The sequence below is a fragment of the Pseudorca crassidens genome, chromosome 15 (assembly GCF_039906515.1).
Source record: "Pseudorca crassidens isolate mPseCra1 chromosome 15, mPseCra1.hap1, whole genome shotgun sequence".
In the NCBI taxonomy this organism is placed as follows: domain Eukaryota; kingdom Metazoa; phylum Chordata; class Mammalia; order Artiodactyla; family Delphinidae; genus Pseudorca; species Pseudorca crassidens.
This window is the reverse complement of record NC_090310.1, coordinates 66,839,866-66,857,000: the sequence shown is the minus strand read 5'-3', so window position 1 is coordinate 66,857,000 and position 17,135 is coordinate 66,839,866. Positions and strand designations below refer to the sequence as shown.

The 17,135-nt window shown below is 42.9% G+C and overlaps 1 protein-coding gene across 7 annotated transcripts; it reads left to right on the top strand.

The window, feature by feature from the left end:
- The first annotated feature begins 885 nt into the window (after nt 1-885).
- On the top strand, nt 886-16,826 carry DSN1 (DSN1 component of MIS12 kinetochore complex). Of its 7 annotated transcripts, none has more exons than XM_067708063.1 (11): nt 886-1,043; nt 2,752-2,794; nt 3,020-3,346; nt 5,653-5,726; nt 6,373-6,445; nt 8,274-8,361; nt 12,296-12,355; nt 12,756-12,830; nt 14,358-14,505; nt 15,375-15,462; nt 16,044-16,826. In XM_067708063.1, exons 2-11 carry the CDS (start codon nt 2,767-2,769, stop codon nt 16,145-16,147), a joined length of 1,065 nt encoding a protein of 354 aa, XP_067564164.1. In that variant the 5' UTR covers nt 886-1,043; nt 2,752-2,766; the 3' UTR covers nt 16,148-16,826. The 7 variants fall into 7 exon arrangements, with proteins under 7 accessions (XP_067564164.1, XP_067564169.1, XP_067564163.1 ...); XM_067708062.1 differs by having other exon boundaries at nt 887-1,190; XM_067708064.1 differs by having other exon boundaries at nt 888-1,190; nt 2,969-3,346.
- The last annotated feature ends 309 nt before the right edge of the window (nt 16,827-17,135 follow it).

The following is a 17,135-nucleotide window of genomic DNA, read 5'->3' as shown; positions in this document are numbered from 1 at the left end:
GACTGCTTGTAATTCAACACTTGGAGGTTTCAGATCCCAAAGGACTGCACCTGCAAGGGGACATTCTGATGGCATCATGCTGGGTGCTGAAGCAGCAGTCTGCTATCTGGGAGCCCCCAAGCCAGCAAGGGATAGTGGACCAGGCACAGGTTGGGCTTCTGGGAGCACAGAAGGGGGATCTGCTTTTCAGCCTGGGGCCTCAGAGAAGGCTCTGAGAGAGATGAATCCTCAGCTGAGGCTTAAAATCGGAGAATTTTGCCAAGAACAAAAGGCTTGAAGGGCTTCCCAGGCAGAGGGAATGGCTTGAGCAAAGGAGTAGAAGCAATGGGGGATGACGAGAGGAGAGGCAAGCAGTTTGGTGAGGGGCTGGCCTGCAGTGAGTTTACAAAGGAGAGATCTTGAACTTTGCCAAGTATAGAAGGGACCACAAAGGGAGAATACGTGCTACAAAAGGACCGGAAAAAGTGTGAGAGTCATGGTCCACATTTTCAGCGTTAAGAAGATAAAAGGAGGGGTGACCACGGCCTAGCGACGGAGCAGGTATCACTGCGCACCCGCTAATGCCCTGTATTCCTTTGGCAAGTACCTCCCTGGACCTCTGTTCCCCCTCTTAGAAAGGCTCTAGGCATACTGGGCGCAAAGGATACGCTGGTGTGATGGGACCCAGTTAGTGACTCCCTGGGCGTGGCGTAGCTGAGGAGGTGTAACATGGCAAAGTCTGGGCTGGGAAGAACTTGGACAAAGCGGGCGGGGCAACAAGAGCCTTGAACACCAGTTTGCGCATGCACCTTGAGTGAAGCCGGCGTTCTGCGTGTGCGCTTGCGCGAGCCGTGGAGGCCGCCGCCGGCGCATGCGCCCTCGGCTGGCGGGAGTTTCACCGGAGGCGGGGCTGGCGCGGGCGGTGGATCGCCAAACGGGCCCAGACCCGGAAGGAGCAGACGCTTTGGCGCAGGGCGTGCGGAGGTCTCCGGGGCCGCGGAGAGTGGCCTGCGGCCTTATTTTTCGGGGACGGAGGCTTAGGGCTGGACGGGCGTCGCTCTGAGGTTAGGAAGTCGCAGACCTCTCCCTGTACGCGGCCCCGCTTACCCGCGCACCATCCTCTTTGGGGCCGGACACCTCGGCCCAGCCCAGACCCAACCCGTCGTCACCCCCGACAGCGGGGACTAGGGGGGCGCTGCAGCCACCTCCGGGTAAGAGGAGACCCGAGGCCGGGGTGCGCCTCTCGGTCGGGGCCTGTTTGCCGAGCCAGCGGTCTAAACTCCAGAACAGTGGTTGAAGGCTGGGGGGTGGGTCTCAGGCCGGGGTCGGAATTTCGCCTGTGCTCCAGGCTGGCCGCACAAGTTTGGGCCAGGCTTTTGCCCCCTCTGAACCTCAGTTCTATCTGCAACGTGGAATTGATGATGGTACTTACAGAGCTGTGGAAAGGATTAAACGGGATAGTGATGCAAGTAAATTGTTTGCATACACACACAGGTCCTGGCATGTAATAAGCGCTTAGCGGGCGACAGTGATTGCTGCTATTATCCAGGCTTTCAACTGAGTGATACAGTCGTTACTGGGGTGATGTAGATCCTCGACCTACCCCTCGTTCTGTTATCTTTGCCATGTTGTCCCGTCGCATATATTCATTTCTCTTTACTAAGCACCCCGCAACGCACCGATTTCTGTTGGGGATGGGGGTGGGGGAAGCATAGACGATGTAGAGATGCCTCAGTCGTGTCCCTGCCCTTTTCCAATCCGTTAGTTGTCTGTAACAGGCTCTAGAAATACAGTCTGGCCGGGGAGGCAGACATGTAAACGGACTTTACAACCAGTGCTAGGGAGACCTAGGGGTGGAGCGGAGCAGCCAACTCTGTCAAAGAGAAGTGGTGTGAAAGCTTCACACTTGAGCTCGATTGGGAAGGATGAATAAGCTTTACAGGCAATGTGTGCAAAGAGTCAAAAGTGGTGCATGGAATGGGAGTGGCAGGAGAAAGCAGGAATGGGTACTAGTTAGGACTACTTCTGGAAGGTGTTGAGTACACTGGAGGAATCTCTGCTGCTGTCTAAAGAATGGATTGGAGGGAATTCCCCAGCGGTCCGATGGTTAGGACTCCGTGCTGTCACTGTGAGGGCCAGGGTTCAGTCCCTGGCGGGGGAACTAAGATCCCACAAACGGTGCGGCCAAAAGTAAAATAAATAAAATAAATAAGAATGGATTGGAGAGGAGCAATGCTGCATGTAGGAAAAACTAGTGGAGAGACTATTAGATTCTTGAGGGAGGTGGGGGAGAGTGGTAGAAATTATGAGATCTGAACTAAATCGATAACCGGAAATGGGGAAGAGTTGTAGAGACTGTTGGAAGTAGAATGAACAGGCCTTTGGATCTTAGAATTAATCAAGGATAATGTGATTTTTTCATGTTTTGAAGACCATGTAGATCATAATGCCATCAACTGAACTATGCACTTAGGCGCTTGTTAAACACAAAATAATTGGGAAATAAGATGGGCTACGTGTTAAGGTGAGTATTTCTAGAGATGAATTCCGTAGAAATTGAGAACAGGGGGTGATGAGCTGTGCAGATGTTCTCCGGAGGAGGTGGGTGAGGCGGGGTTGGACTGGGCCTTCTCAGGCAGGTAGAATTTCATGGGGCAAAGAGGGGCAGTTCAAAGAGATTAGAAAGCACAAGGCCGATTCTGGGGTAGTAAATCCCCGGCAAGCCTGGGACTGAAATGTGGAGAACAGATCACCTCCTTTTCCTGTTTTCAGGGTTCTCCACCCAGGATGACTTCTAGATCAGAGATTGTAGAAGGTGAGTACTGTAGTGACATTCAGTACCTCTTGGGTTCAGGTTCCTGAGCTTTACCTAAATACTTTCCTGGCTCCTGGTGGACTTGAAAGCACTTACTCACGTATTTGCAAAGATGCTTCCTCAGTGTTTCCATGATCTGGGGCATACATTTCCTTTTTCCACTTTTTTGCACAGATACTTAGCTGTGATGGGATTGATTCTGTATTTTGACTTTTTTATAACAAGTGCTAGAAGAGGAACCAGTGGCATCTAAGACTCATGATCATCAATTGGAATCAGATCCCAACCCTGCGGAAGCGTGTGGTAATTCGTCCACCTCCCTGGAGATGACTGAAGGCGTTTCAAAGAAACAGATTCACCTTGGCTCTAGCCCTAAAAAGGGGGAAAGTTGTGATCCCAGCCACCAGGAAGGACTTCAATCCAGGTCCCTTTATTTGTCCCCCAAAGAACAGTGTGCCCGTCATCAAGACAGGAGGCAATCCTGGCGGCGAGCAAGTATGAAAGAAACGAACCGGCGGAAGTCACTGCCTCCCTTTCATCAGGGCATCACAGGTGGGGTGCCATGTACATAAGACAATGGAGTTCCAGCTCAGATAAGAGGCAGTGAGGTATGGGAGACAGATAGACTTGACTTTGCTGCTTACTAGCTATGTGACTGAGCAAATCTCTCTGAGCTTCAGTTTCCTCATCTGTAGGAGTATCCTAAGATTATAAGTACTGATGTCAAACACCTAGTAAGTATTCAGTATCATTGCTATTGATATCATGTTATTAGCTACCCACTGTAATCTATACCATGAACAGAAAATCTGATTTATGGTTGTTCAACACTCACCTCTGCTAAGTGAATGTTCAACATTCGCCTTTGCTAGAAGTAAAGATTTCTTCCTGTGGCTTTCGGCCTCATATCCTTAAGCAGAACAGAAGGTGGATGGGTCGCTACCTGATTTTAGGCTTTATAACTGAAAATATCTCAGAGGGAAGGACACATAAAAATATCTAGGGTAAAAACCTAGTTTTTTAGACATGCTGTATTTGAATGTAATTTTGTATGAATTTATAATAATAGCATCTCAGTAAGCATTGAAGTACAAGATTTAATATGGAAAGTAACACATTTCAGGAAGACCTTACTAGCTGTGTGACCTTGAGCAGGTCCCTTAACCTCCTTTGCCTTACGGTCCTCATCAGTAAACAGGATGAAATGATACCTATTTTACGGGGTTGTGTGAGAATTAAATGAGTCGATATATAGCACAGTACTTGGCACATGGTAAAGAAATAGTTCAAATGTTAAGCTGTGGTGATTATTTTAAAGACATCACCTCACTTCCAGATGGTCTCATGTTTAGAAGGAATTCTGGGTAAAAACAGCCATGTAGCATATCAGAAAATTGCCACCACAATTAGGCACATGCACTTTACTCCATGGACGTGCCAAGAAGCTTCAGTTTCCTAAGATTGCCCTAACCTGCATCTCTGTTCCAGAGCATGTGGGCCTAAAGTTCTGTGTAATAGAAAATTACTGATGCATAATAAGATTTGTTATCTCCTGGTCACTACCAGCCACTTGCCAAGTTTCTTTGGTTATAGGCAGAAGGTATCCAGTTTTTCATGACTAAAAGCAAGGAGAAGTAATCAAGAGAGGGCACAAAAGAACTTTAAAAACACAGCCAGCTGAAGCTGGAGGGCAAAAAGACATGTATCTCTCCCAATTCTCAAAGCAAATTTCCTTTGCTGTATAATAGTTGATGTTTTTAAATGAACATAATCGAAAAAACAGTATCTATGTCTTCTAGTTGTTTGAGGATTCAGTGGCATAATTATGTAAAATGCCCATTCAGTTCTGGCTGACTCACTGTGTGACCTTGAGCAAGTTACCTATTACCTAACCTTTGTCAAATGGAGTTGATGAGATACTTGGGACTTCCCTGGCGGTCCAGTGGTTAAGACTCCGTGCTTCCACTGCAGGGGGCAGTGGTTTGATCCCTGGTCTTGGAAGATCCCACATGCCGGGCAGTGTGGGGAAAAAAATAAAAAAAGATTCACCCAGATAAGATACTTGCCTCAAGTTTTGATGAGGTGTGTATAGCATTTAATAAAATGCCTTTTAGATAGCAGGTGTTCAACAAATTACTATTAATGTATCATTAGGTCATTAAGGAGAGGCAGCATGGTATTAGTGGGAAAACAGGTTTTGGTGATGGACTTGGGGTTGAATTCTGGCTCCACCAGTCTCGGCTTCAAACAAGTTATATCCCCTCTGAGCTTCAATTTCCCCATCCGTAAAATGGAGCTCATAGTTTATAAGAAGATTCTTAAGACAGTGTATGTATGCATTCATTCATTCATTCATTCATGGCTGCTCCACACAGCATGTGGGATCTTACTTCCCCGACCAGGGATCAAACCCGCGCCCCCTTCACTGGGAGCACGGAGTCTTTAGCCACTGGACTGCCAGGGAAGTCCCAAGACAGTATTTAAAGCACACTGCAGTGCCTGTCATAGAAATACTGAAATAATCCCACCTCCTTTCTTCAAATGGTGAATATAAAACATAAAAGGAGTTAAATTTTTTTTTACGTTCTACGTTGTTTATCAAGACAAGATTTTAATGTAGTACATAAAAGGTTCTTATAACTTTTCAAAGTTAGGATGCACAAATGGGTAAATGTCATTCTTTGGTGATCTTGCACAAATTAGATGTGACTATATATGAATTCTCCCTTTAATTAGAGAAGGCTGCTTGGGTTTTCTTAAGTTGGACTGCATCAAGGGGGAGGGAATTTTTCAGTTTTTTTTACTTTGCTAACTGTGTAAGTATCCATCTCCTTCAATGCGGTGATATTTTATGTTAGAGCTCTGCAGATCCATCAGTGTCAACATAGCAGAAAGCAAACGGCTGGGCTGTCTCCTGCTTTCCAGTTTCCAGGTGAGAGTCTCACGATTGGGAAATGCTTTCTTTTTCTTTTCTTTTCTTTTTTTTTTTTAAACTGTTAACTGTGACATCCCCAAAGAGAGATCAAATACTGTGTGATTTATCGGTAAAGGGTAAAAGATATTTCTCTCTAGTGGGATTAATTTAAAAGCCAGCTTTAATCCCAGGAGCTGATCTGTCTCTGGACTAGCCTCTACCAGTCCCATCGGTGCTGCTGTCGCTGAGCACTTAACAGTCAGATTTCCCCGATCTAGTATATTTTGCTCACTGGCAGCAAATGATGGGAATTTACAGTGAGTGGAGGTCAAATCTAAGTTTAAGCAGTCATTTGAGGTCTGACTGCATTCTAAGTTGGTGTTATATGGCTGACTGGTGATCACATCAGTTTAGATAAGCAAGTCATTTGTGTGAATTAAATGAGCATTGTTTTTCCTGAATCAAAAATCAAATCATATAGTCTAGGCAACAAAGAGTTTTTCCCTTACCTTTTGATTTTCTCATTTTGTTTTGTTTATATGAAAAATCTTAGGTGTAGAATTAAATCACGTTTACTCACATTTATTAAACATCATAAAATTACATGAACTCGGGACTGGCCTGGGAAATCTTGGTTGTACTGAAAATGCTTTTCTTTATTTAGTTCTCTGTTCAGAAACTTGAACCTTTCCTAAGGGGCACTGAGGGCTTCAGTCTTGAAAATTTTAGAGCCAAAGGTAAGTTACTAAGACTAGACAAGTGAGCTTTGACCTTGGTCTGTACCTTCTATGAAGGTCAATTGAAGCTCCATTCTCAGGATCCCCATTTACAGGAACTGCTGCTTCACAAAACCAACTCCCCTCCTTTTTTGGGGAGTTGCATTAAAAAAAATAAGAGTATATGTTTATGAAGTTCAGAAGGTCCAAAAGTGAAGAAAGTGAGCCTCTCTTCCACCGTGACCCCAATCACAGTTCTTTCCTCCCAGAGGCAACTGCAGTCACCAGCTTCTTGTGTATCCTCGCAGAAAGATTTATCGCATTTCTAAACATTTATCCATTGAAATCAAATGAGTAAACCACTCTACACTGTTCTTTACCTTGTGTTTTTTTTAACTTAATTTATCTTGCAGATAATTCTATATCACACTTATAGAGCCATCTTGACATTTTAGTAGCTCCATGATACTCCATTTTATAAATGTACCATATTTGATTTAACCAGTTTTTTACTGATGGACTTTTAGAGTTGTTTTCAGTCTTCTACTGTTGCAATGAATGGATAATGAATACCTTTTTATACAAACCTTTTGGCACATATTCAAGTAAAAGTAAGATAAATTTCTAGATTGGAAATTAACTAGTGTAATTATACTGTAACTAAAAGTTTAGATTTTTTACTATTTAATTGGTGATAAAAGGTATTTTTTTGTACTTTTAATCTTTTTCTTTTGAAGAGGATAATAATTTTTTCATATTTTTAGAGGAGAGCCATTTGTGCTTTATTTTCTGTGTATTGTCTGTCCATATCCTTTGTTCACTTTTAAAAATTGGGATATTGGCTCTTTTGTATTGATTTTGTAGGAACTCTTTATATATTAAGGAAATTAGCTGTTTGTGATGTAAGTTACAAATATTCTTTCCTGGAATCAGTTTTCAGCTTTCCAAAAAGTAGCTATTCTCCTTACAGTGTCATTACACAATCATCCAGGTCAGAAATACTCAGTGTTACCCACTTAAAAGACCTAGAAAATACATGAACTCAGACTTACTTGCCAGTTAAAGCTATTTATCTCAGAACTGCACTATCACCATAATTAAAGTAGATATGCCCAGGTTATTTTGATAGCTGTTTTAACCTATCTTTCCCCCTCTGCATTCCTCACTTGAATTTAATTGTGAACTCTTCCAAATTTAAGCAGAGACCTGTTTTTACCTTATGCCCATAATTCTTTATTTGTCTCCAACATTTCTCATTACACTCTTGCCCATTGCCTGACTTCTGTAATGTTCTTCCACCCAGTGCCAGCAGATCAGATCGCTTGAAAAGAATGAAATGTCCATGCAGATACATCTTTCTTTTTTTTTTTTTTTTTGCGGTACACGGGCCTCTCACTGTTGTGGCCTCTCCCGTTGCGGAGCACAGGCTCCGGACGCGCAGGCCCAGCGGCCATGGCTCACGGGCCCAGCCGCTCCGCGGCATGTGGGATCTTCCCGGACTGGGGCACAAACCCGTGTCCCCTGCATCGGCAGGCGGACTCTCAACCGCTGCGCCACAAGGGAAGCCCCAGATACATCTTTTTAACTGCTTTTTTCACCAGTCAAGTGTAAAAAACACTATTATAAATGTTATAAAGAGGAGTTGTCTTTCATTTTATCTATACCTATCCAAAGAGAAAAGATAAAATCTTCCTGCATATTTTTACCACTTTTTTAAATGAGTGAGAATGTAACAGGGGACCGTAGAGCTGGGACCACATTAAGTACGTTATATCTTTGTCAGCAGCTCACTGTGAAAATTTGTATTCTCTTTATTTTATAACATAAAATTTTATTCTATTCTCTCTAGCATCTTCTCTTTCTGAAGAATTGAAACATTTTGCAGACAGACTGGAAAGTGATGGAACTCTACAAAAATGTTTTGAAGATTCAGAAGGGTAAGAGCAATTCCTCTTCTGTCCAAAATTATAATTGAATTAGGACTTTCTATTTATTTATTTAAAAAAATTTTTTTTTAATATTTATTTATTTGGCCACACTGGGTCTTAGTTGCGGCACGCGGGATCTTTGTTGCCGTGTGTGGATCTTCGTTGCGGCATGCGGGATCTAGTTCCCTGACCAGGGATCGAACCCGGGCCCCCTTCATTGGGGTTGCAGAGTCTTAGCCACTGGACCACCAGGGAAGTCCCTAAAAACTTTTTAATTAAAATATAGTTGATTTACAATGTTGTATTAGTTTCTGGTGTACAGCAAAGTGATTCAGTTACATATACATATATTCTTTTCCATTATGGTTTATTACAGGATATTGAATGTAGTTCCCTGTGCTATACAGTAGGACCTTGTTGTTTATCTATTTTATATACACTAGTTTGTATCTGCTAATCCCAAACTCCTAATTTATCTCTCCCCACCCCCTTTCCCCTTTGGTAACCATAAGTTTGTTTTATTTTTTCTTTTTTAAAGATTTTTACATTTATTATTTATTTATTTTTATTTATTTTTGGCTGCGTTGGGTCTTAGTTGCAGCACGCAGGATCTTCGTTGAGGCATGCAGGATCTTTCATTGCCGCGTGTGGGTTTCTCTCTAATTGTGCAGGTTTTCTCTTCTCTAGTTGTGGTGCACAGGCTCCAGGGCGTGCAGGCTCAGTAGTTGTGGTGCGTGGGCTTAGTTGCCCTGCGGCATGTGGAATCTTAGTTCCCTGACAGGGATCAAACCCGCGTCCCCTGCATTGTAAGGCGGATTCTTTACCAATGGACCACCAGGGGAGTCCCCCATAAGTTTGTTTTCTGTCTGTGAGTCTGTTTCTGTTCTGTAAATAAGTCATTTGTGTTGTATTTTAGTTTCCATATATAAGTGATATCATATGGAATTTGTCTTTCTTTGTCTGACTTACTTAGTATGATAATCTCTGGGTCCATCCATGTTGCTGCAAATAGCATTATTTCATTATTTTTTATGGCTGAGTAATACTGCATTGTGTGTGTGTGTGTGTGTGTGTGTGTGTGTGTGTGTGTGTATACACATATGCCACATGCTTTATTCATCTGTCGATGGACACTTAGGTTGGTTCCATGTCTTGGCTATTGTATAATACTGCTATGAACATTGGGATGCATGTATCTATTTGAATTAGAGTTTTCATCTTTTCTGGACATATGCCCAGGAGTGGGGTTGCTGGATCATATGGTAATTCTATTTTTAGTTTTCTAAGGAACCTCCTTACTGTTCTGCATAGTAGCTGCACCAACTTACATTCCCACCAACAGTGTTAGGAGGGTTCCCCTTTTTCCACAGCATTTATTATTTGTAGACTTTTTTTTCTCACCACGCGGCTTGTGAGATCTCAGTTCCCCAACCAGGAATTGAACCCAGGCCACGGCAGTGAAAATCTGGAATCCTAACCACTAGGAGACCAGGGAACTCCCTGTAGACTTTTTAATGATGGCCATTCTGATGGGTATGAGGTGATACTTCATTGTAGTTTTGATTTGCATTTCTCTAATAATTAGCGATGTTGAGCATCTTTTCATGTGCCTGTTGGCCATCTGTATGTCTTCCTTGGAGAAATAAAACTTTTTATTTTAATTAGACAGTTGTTCATGCACTCAACAAACGTTCATCTAGCATCTCCTATGTACCAGGCTCTTCTAGAAGTGGAGATAAATAGTGGTAAATAATCAAACAAGATCTCTCTTCATGTACATTGTAATAGGAGAGACAGTCAAACAAATACATAGAAAATAATGATTTCAGATAGTGATAATCTAAGAAGTCAGTAAATATGAGAGTGATTTGAGGGGTGGGCACCTTTAGCTAGAGTGTTCAGAGAAGTCCTCTAGTGATTTGACCTTTGCACTGAGACCTATAAGACCTGGATGGTGAGAAGGAGCCAGCCATGGAAAGCTGAGAGGAAAAGTGCTCTTCAGATCTTCACTAGCCATGCAAGTTGGAGATAAATTTATGTTCTATAGCTGTTGGCAAGCAAGAATATTAGGAGAAATTTTGCGGTCGCACCCCCAAACTGGTCGTTCCTCTTCAGGGGCAGCACCCACCCCTCTACCCACAGCCTGTAACACATCATGTAACTTGGGCTTACACTTCTGACTTCACAAAGGTCTACCTTTCTATGGATCCTTAGAATTAACATTACTATTCAGGAAATGAAAAATACTTTAGTTCAACATAGCTTCTCTTTTAATACAGTATATATATATATTTTTTCCATCAGCACTCCTTTATTGTTTTTCACTGTGCGTATCTTACCATGAGAGAATTACATTTGTCAGGCAGCACTGAAGCTATTTATTCCCTTCTTATTCCATTAATTAAATTATAATACAATCGCTTGGGTTGCCCACAACCAGTCGTTGGAAGATGAATATAGGATGCTATTCTTTAGCTCATATTCGACCTCTGCGTGGTAATGAAACAGCAATAAGGTTTATATCCCCGTAACTTAATGCAGTATATTTAAGCCACAGGCTGCTGCATGTCAGCCAGAGGTGATAGAGGCTGTTTCTCACAGGCCTTGGTAGGAAAACACGAACGGTGACACAACTGATTTGCTTTTGCCAGGTAGAGTACCAAGTACATCTGCAAAATTTTGGCATTTTCAATGCCTCCTGCTTTTCCTTTAGGATTAATGGCCCTACAGAGCCGAGGCATTGGTTTAAGTAAAACATATCCAACCAGTAGCTTCAGTTTAAGTGGGAAGACAAGATGGTTATATGGAAAAGTATTGTTGGTTCTTAAAAGATATTAAGGTTTTGATTAGTGGGAAGGGAAGAGGCTAAAAAACGGCGTGAACAAAACTTTGGAGATTGAAACCCTCAGATGTTTGATGCTGAATGGCACTATATGAGACCGAATAGATAAAGGGTAATAGGAATCAAAGTTAATGAGCTGGACAGAGCCAGAACCTTAAGAGAACCTTAAGTGCCAGGTTAAGGAGTTTTGGGTTTTCTTCTGAATGCAGTGGAGGGTCACAGAATTTTTAAGCAAGGAAAAAAATTAAAGGAATATTTTAAGAAAGGTTAATCTGGCTGTGTGCGAATTAGAATTGGTGAGAGAAATAGATGATGAAGAGACCCACTGAGAAAGCTGTTACCTGGTGCAAAAGTGAAATAGAGCCCAAGAATAAATATTTGTTGAAAGATAAATTCTGGGACTTCCCTAGTGGCACAGTGGTTAAGAATCCGCCTGCGGGCTTCCCTGGTGGCGCAGTGGTTGAGAGTCCTCCTGCCGATGCAGGGGACACGGGTTCGTGCCCCGGTCCAGGAAGATCCCACATGCCGCAGAGTGGCTGGGCCTGTGAGCCATGGCCGCTGAGCCTGCGCATCCGGAGCCTGTGCTCTGCAACGGGAGAGGCCACAACAGTGAGAGTCCCGCGTACCGCAAAAAAAAAAAAAAAAAAAGAATCCGCCTGCCAATGCAGGGGACACGGGTTCTAGCCCTGGTCCAGGAAGATCCCACACGCCGCGGAGCAACTAAGCTCGTGCACCACAACTACTGAGCCTGTGCTCTAGAGCCCGTGTGCCACAACTACTGAGCCCATGCGCCTAGAGCCCGTGCTGTGCAGCAAGAGAAGCCACCGCAATGAGAAGCCCACACACCACAACAAAGCCCTTGCTCAGCACTACTAGAGAAAGCCTGCATGCAGTAAGGAAGACCCAATGCAGCCAAAAAAAAATAAATTAAAGATAACTTTTTTAATAAATAAATAAATTTAAATCTTCAGAAAAGTTTTTTTTTTTTTAAAGAAAGATAAATTCTGAACATGTTTTATTGCCATTAAAATTATGTAAGGTGTCCATAGCAAGTGCTCTTGGAAGGTTTGTGTTAATCTCATCATCCTGTCTGTACTCTAGAAGAGCACCAGATTTGTCTCTGGAAACATCAGTGGCTGAGATGAAGGAATATATAACAAAGTAAGTGAAAATGAGTGAACCTTTGTTGGAAAATCTAAATCCATCTGGGGAAAATAACTAAACCTGGGAAAAAGGAATAGTAAACATACTTTTCAGTGTGTCAATACTAGTGTATCCCCACTGGAAGTTAGACAGCTGCACACTGGGATTTTATGGGCTGTACTGATGGCCAGTTTCATAGAATGGAGTCTAGAGACAAAAGATGTGGATTTGCTATTAAGAACTCATGTTTGATTTGATTAAATTAATAGCCTCTGAATTGGTCATGCTTTCTCATCCTTTTATGACCTTTTTATTCATATCTTAGGACCAGAGTAGACACCTAATACACTTATTGTTGCCCTGAGTGATTCAGAGTGAGATGATCAAAAATTAACTGAATTTTTTTCTGTTCCTATAGGTTTTCTTTAGAACGTCAGAGTTGGGATCAGCTCTTGCTGCGCTACCAGGAGGAGGCTGAAGAGATCATATCCAGGTTAGATCTGTGACAGGAAATAGGAAGCTTTTACCTTGTGGAATTTGATTTGAATTGATTTCAGTTCTCTTAGCACAAATTGAACGATGAATCCATTCTTAGAGGCCAATCAACTCATCAGATCTCTGTAACGTGTATATTAGCACTTTGTAAATGGGGAGTGAGGGGGAAGGGAAGGAAGAGTTGTCACTATTTTCAGTCAAAGAACAGAATTGCCTCTGTTCTGTGTCCTTGGCTGCGATTCCACATCCTGGGGGAGACAGGCACATTTCTGGCCTGTACCTGGCAACCTGGGGCTGGGCCAAGAACAGTATCAAGGGACATCAATGAGCACATGGCCTTTGAGCTGCATGTATGGGAGAGAACCCTGGCCAGGCCTTCATGGAGATACAGACATGAAATGGGTAATGGAAGATGAGGTGTAGGAGAGAGAGGATCTTTGTCTGGGTCTTGAAGGCATAAGAAAATGGGTAAGTGCTAGATTTTGATTTCATTTTACCATCCAAACCAGTGATTTTAAGCTTTTTTCCCAAACAGAATCTTAGCTAGAAATGGAACTATAAAACATTAGCCAAAATAGTAATTGCAGAAGCGGCCTCTTAGAGACGTGCTTTGAGGAACACAGTTGGAGAAATGCCCCCAGTCTCAGTATTGATGGTTATTAGTTACTTTCTTCACCCTTTAAATGTTCCATTTATGAAGATAGATAATGTATAAGATGGCAGTTTCAGAATAAAAACTTTTGATGGGGCATAGCTTAATAGTTAAGAAGAATGCTTCTGGAAGCAGACTGTCTCTATTCAAATCCTGACTACTCCTTACTTCTGTGACCTTGGGCAATCTGAAGTGCCTCATTTGAAAATGGGGATAATATTAGTTCATACCTCGTTGGGTTATTATGAGGGTTAAATAAGGTTGAATGGAAAGTGCTTAGCTGTGTCTGGCACCCAGTAAGCGCTCAGTACCTTGTAGTAGCTGTTACTAAAGCGTCATCATCAGTTTTCATGAACTGTCCAGTATATTCAGTTTGTGGTTGGGGTTTTTAGGCCACACACCGTGCAGCTTGCAAGATCTTAGTTCCCCAGCCAGGGATCAAACCCACACCCTCGGCCATGAAAGCCGGGAGTCCTAACCACTGGACCTCGAGGGAATTCCCTATATTCAGTTACTTTAGATAATTGAAGTGGGCCAGCATCTCTTTGGTAAAAGATTATAGACGTTGACTTCAGGATAGCAGGCTTTGGCTTTACCCCAAGTGTAGTCCTTTTTGTAAATGGACCTTACTGTTAGGTGGGCTCAGCTAACCTTCTAGCATTTCCTGGAGTCCAGGGGTATAAGAATATTAACATTGGATAATGATCTCAGAATCTCCTGTTAGTTAGAGAGCCTGTACTTTCAGTACAGGGTGTAGGAATGTTGACTGAGGTTAATAAAGCCTTCTAGGAGGTTTCTCCCTAGGTAATCTTTACTGTCTTCCCCAGAAAATGATAGTAAAATTATTTGAAAGCTCTTTTGTTTTGTGTTTAGAGGATCAGCTGAAACCAAAAATACTGAAGTTGAAGTGGAACCTACAGCATATCTTGGGTCTTCCCAGAGTGAAGTCCTTAATACAAAGCCTGACTACCAGAAAATATTACAGAACCAGAATAAAGTCTTTGATTGTATGGAGTTGGTGGTAAGTTGGGTCATGTTTCTTTTGTTGAGTTATCCAGCTTTGCTACCTTGTCATCCTTGGAAATTAAAAGACGTGGAGAATATGCGTAATTAGATGAGATAAGAGTATATTCAGCTCTACCTTGGGGAAACATGGAGAGACAATGGAAGAGAAGAAACGAATAAGTGGTGATAAGTGTTAATAAATCAGGTGGAAGGAGGGCTGTAGGTTGCTATATAGAGGGGTTGAAGGTCCTGCTAAGGTTCTACTTTAATAAGACTTGAAAGAAATGAGGAATGATCCATGAGGACATTTTGGAGAATAGTAGTGTTATCAACCCAAGTATTAACAGGAAGCACATGGCATTTGATATAGGATAATTCAAGGAGGGTCTGTTTACAGAGGGGCTAAGTACAAAAGTGTGGGTTTCAGGAAACCAAAAGTAATCTGGGGCTTAGAGGCAGCTGAGCTATACCTGTCGGCTGGAGGGAGGAACAGTTACTGTGGCACCTGGCAGGGAGTCATATAGTGAGTGGGATGCTTTGAGAGAGCCATGACGTTCAGTTGAGAGACACAGCTAACTCGAGATGACCCTTCTGGAAGCAGGCCTGGGTAAAATACGCTGACCTCATTCAGCTCCCTTGCACTTGGCTCCCTCTTGGCCAAGCCCACCCAGAAACCAGAGGACATGGGATCTTGTTGGAGGTTGTGCAGGTCAGCCTGCTGGGGCACGGAGCGGTGTGGAGAAGAGTGGAGTGGGGAAGTCTGGCATAAGCATTCCAGGTTGAAAGAACAGCAAAAGCAAAGCTGAGCAGGAGCTCGCCTGACATGTTTGAGGAGCCTCAGAGACGCCTGGACCCTTACAACTGACAGCTGTCTTTTGTCTGCAGATGGACGAACTGCAAGGATCCATGAAGCAGCTGCACGCCTTTATGGAGGAAAGTACCCAGTGCCTCCAGAAGGTGTCAGTACAGCTCGGTAAGCCTGTCTTAAGGGGACCAGAGCTTGTACTGTTTTATGTCTCATAGCCCTTCGGATACACACCGCCCTTCAAAACATATGGTCTCAGAGGGCAAGGCCTATATCTGGTGGGGTTTCTTTTCCCCTCACAATAACTATTACGTTGTGGGTACTCAAAGTTGATGGGAAATTTGTAGATGTAAATTCCACAGAAGCACAGGAGACTGAGAATTAAATCTCCACAAACTGTGTTGTTTGGGTAAATCCAAGACTTAAGAAACACCCATTGCTTTTTTCCCTTTTCATTCTTTAAGAATCCACTAAGTGACACCGACATTACTTATCCGTCACTTTTCCTGACCACCTCCAGCCCTAAATTATGTGCTATACATCCCTTCATTTCATTATTCATTGGATGGTATTGTGGTTGTAGTTGCAGCTGGCTTTCCTACCAGACTGCCGTCTCGTAGAGGGCACATGCTCTCATTTGTTGTTGGAATGCCCTTCTGTGTGTCTGGCACAGTGTCCACACAGTAAGTTTTCAATAAATGGTATTTGAATTCAATTGAAGTTTATTTTGTGGCTCCTTTTCTCTGCAGGGAAGAGAAGCATGCAACAATTAGATCCTTCACCAGCTCGAAAACTGCTCAAGCTTCAGCTGCGGAAGCAACCTAGCACACGTTGCTCTAAATCTTGTCAGTGACCTTATGCAGCTTTTCTGCCACAGGATGCTCCAGAGGAGAGAAACAGGAAGAGTGCCCCAGCGCACGGCAACTGCACAACGGGCTAAGCTGTGACGTCTGCCCTGTTGCCTTTGAAGATAACTGGCTGACTATAAAGCACTTCGATTTTTTCCTTAAAATGATGGAATTAATGCATCTGAAAGAATGTCATATAGAAACTTTTTCCAAGAATGTGCAAAATGCTTGAGACTTCTGCTTTGGAATGACCTTCAGAACTAGTGGCCCATTCTTTTAAACGTCCTTCGTGATCAGAAACCTTCCTCTTGTGAAGATGTTTTTCAGGTTTTGAAACAACGCGAAGTCATTCAGGGCCGAATCCAACAAACATTTTAGGGGTCGTTCTGGTTGTAAAGGGAATGAGACTGACGCCTAGTGTGGCTTCGAAGGTGGTTTTAGGTAGAGGAGTTGTGAGCATTGCTAGCATCGTGTGGATACATAAATCACATCACAACATGTCCAGATTGAAGGAGGTTCCTCTCATTCTCTTTATCCTGATGTCTGTAGTGTGCTTTAGCTTTTAATATTGAGTCGACATCCTAAATCCTGGATTCATGGCAAGAAGGGGTTAAGTACCTCTTTTCATTGTTCTCCATATTTGTTAATAATCTGCAGTATAAGATGGCGCATACTTAAAAGCTTTCCCTTGTCTCTGTGTATATTTTGAGTGTATAAAAAAATGAAAAGGCAGGGAAGACTCAGCAGAAAATAGGATTCTTTGCCAGGATCTGGAAGTGAACAGTAGTGTGGAGATACGCCTCAGCATTAACTCCAGTAAAACCCCAACTAATTTATTGTTAGTGTCTCTTATTCTCTGATCCTCCTATTAGGACAAAATCCATTTCACGTAAATACCCAGTCATTATCCTAAGTCTTAAGCCTTCGCCTAAGCACCAGTTAGGGAGAGGTGATATCTCCTTGCTTTGACCTACATTCCTTATTCTTTCATAG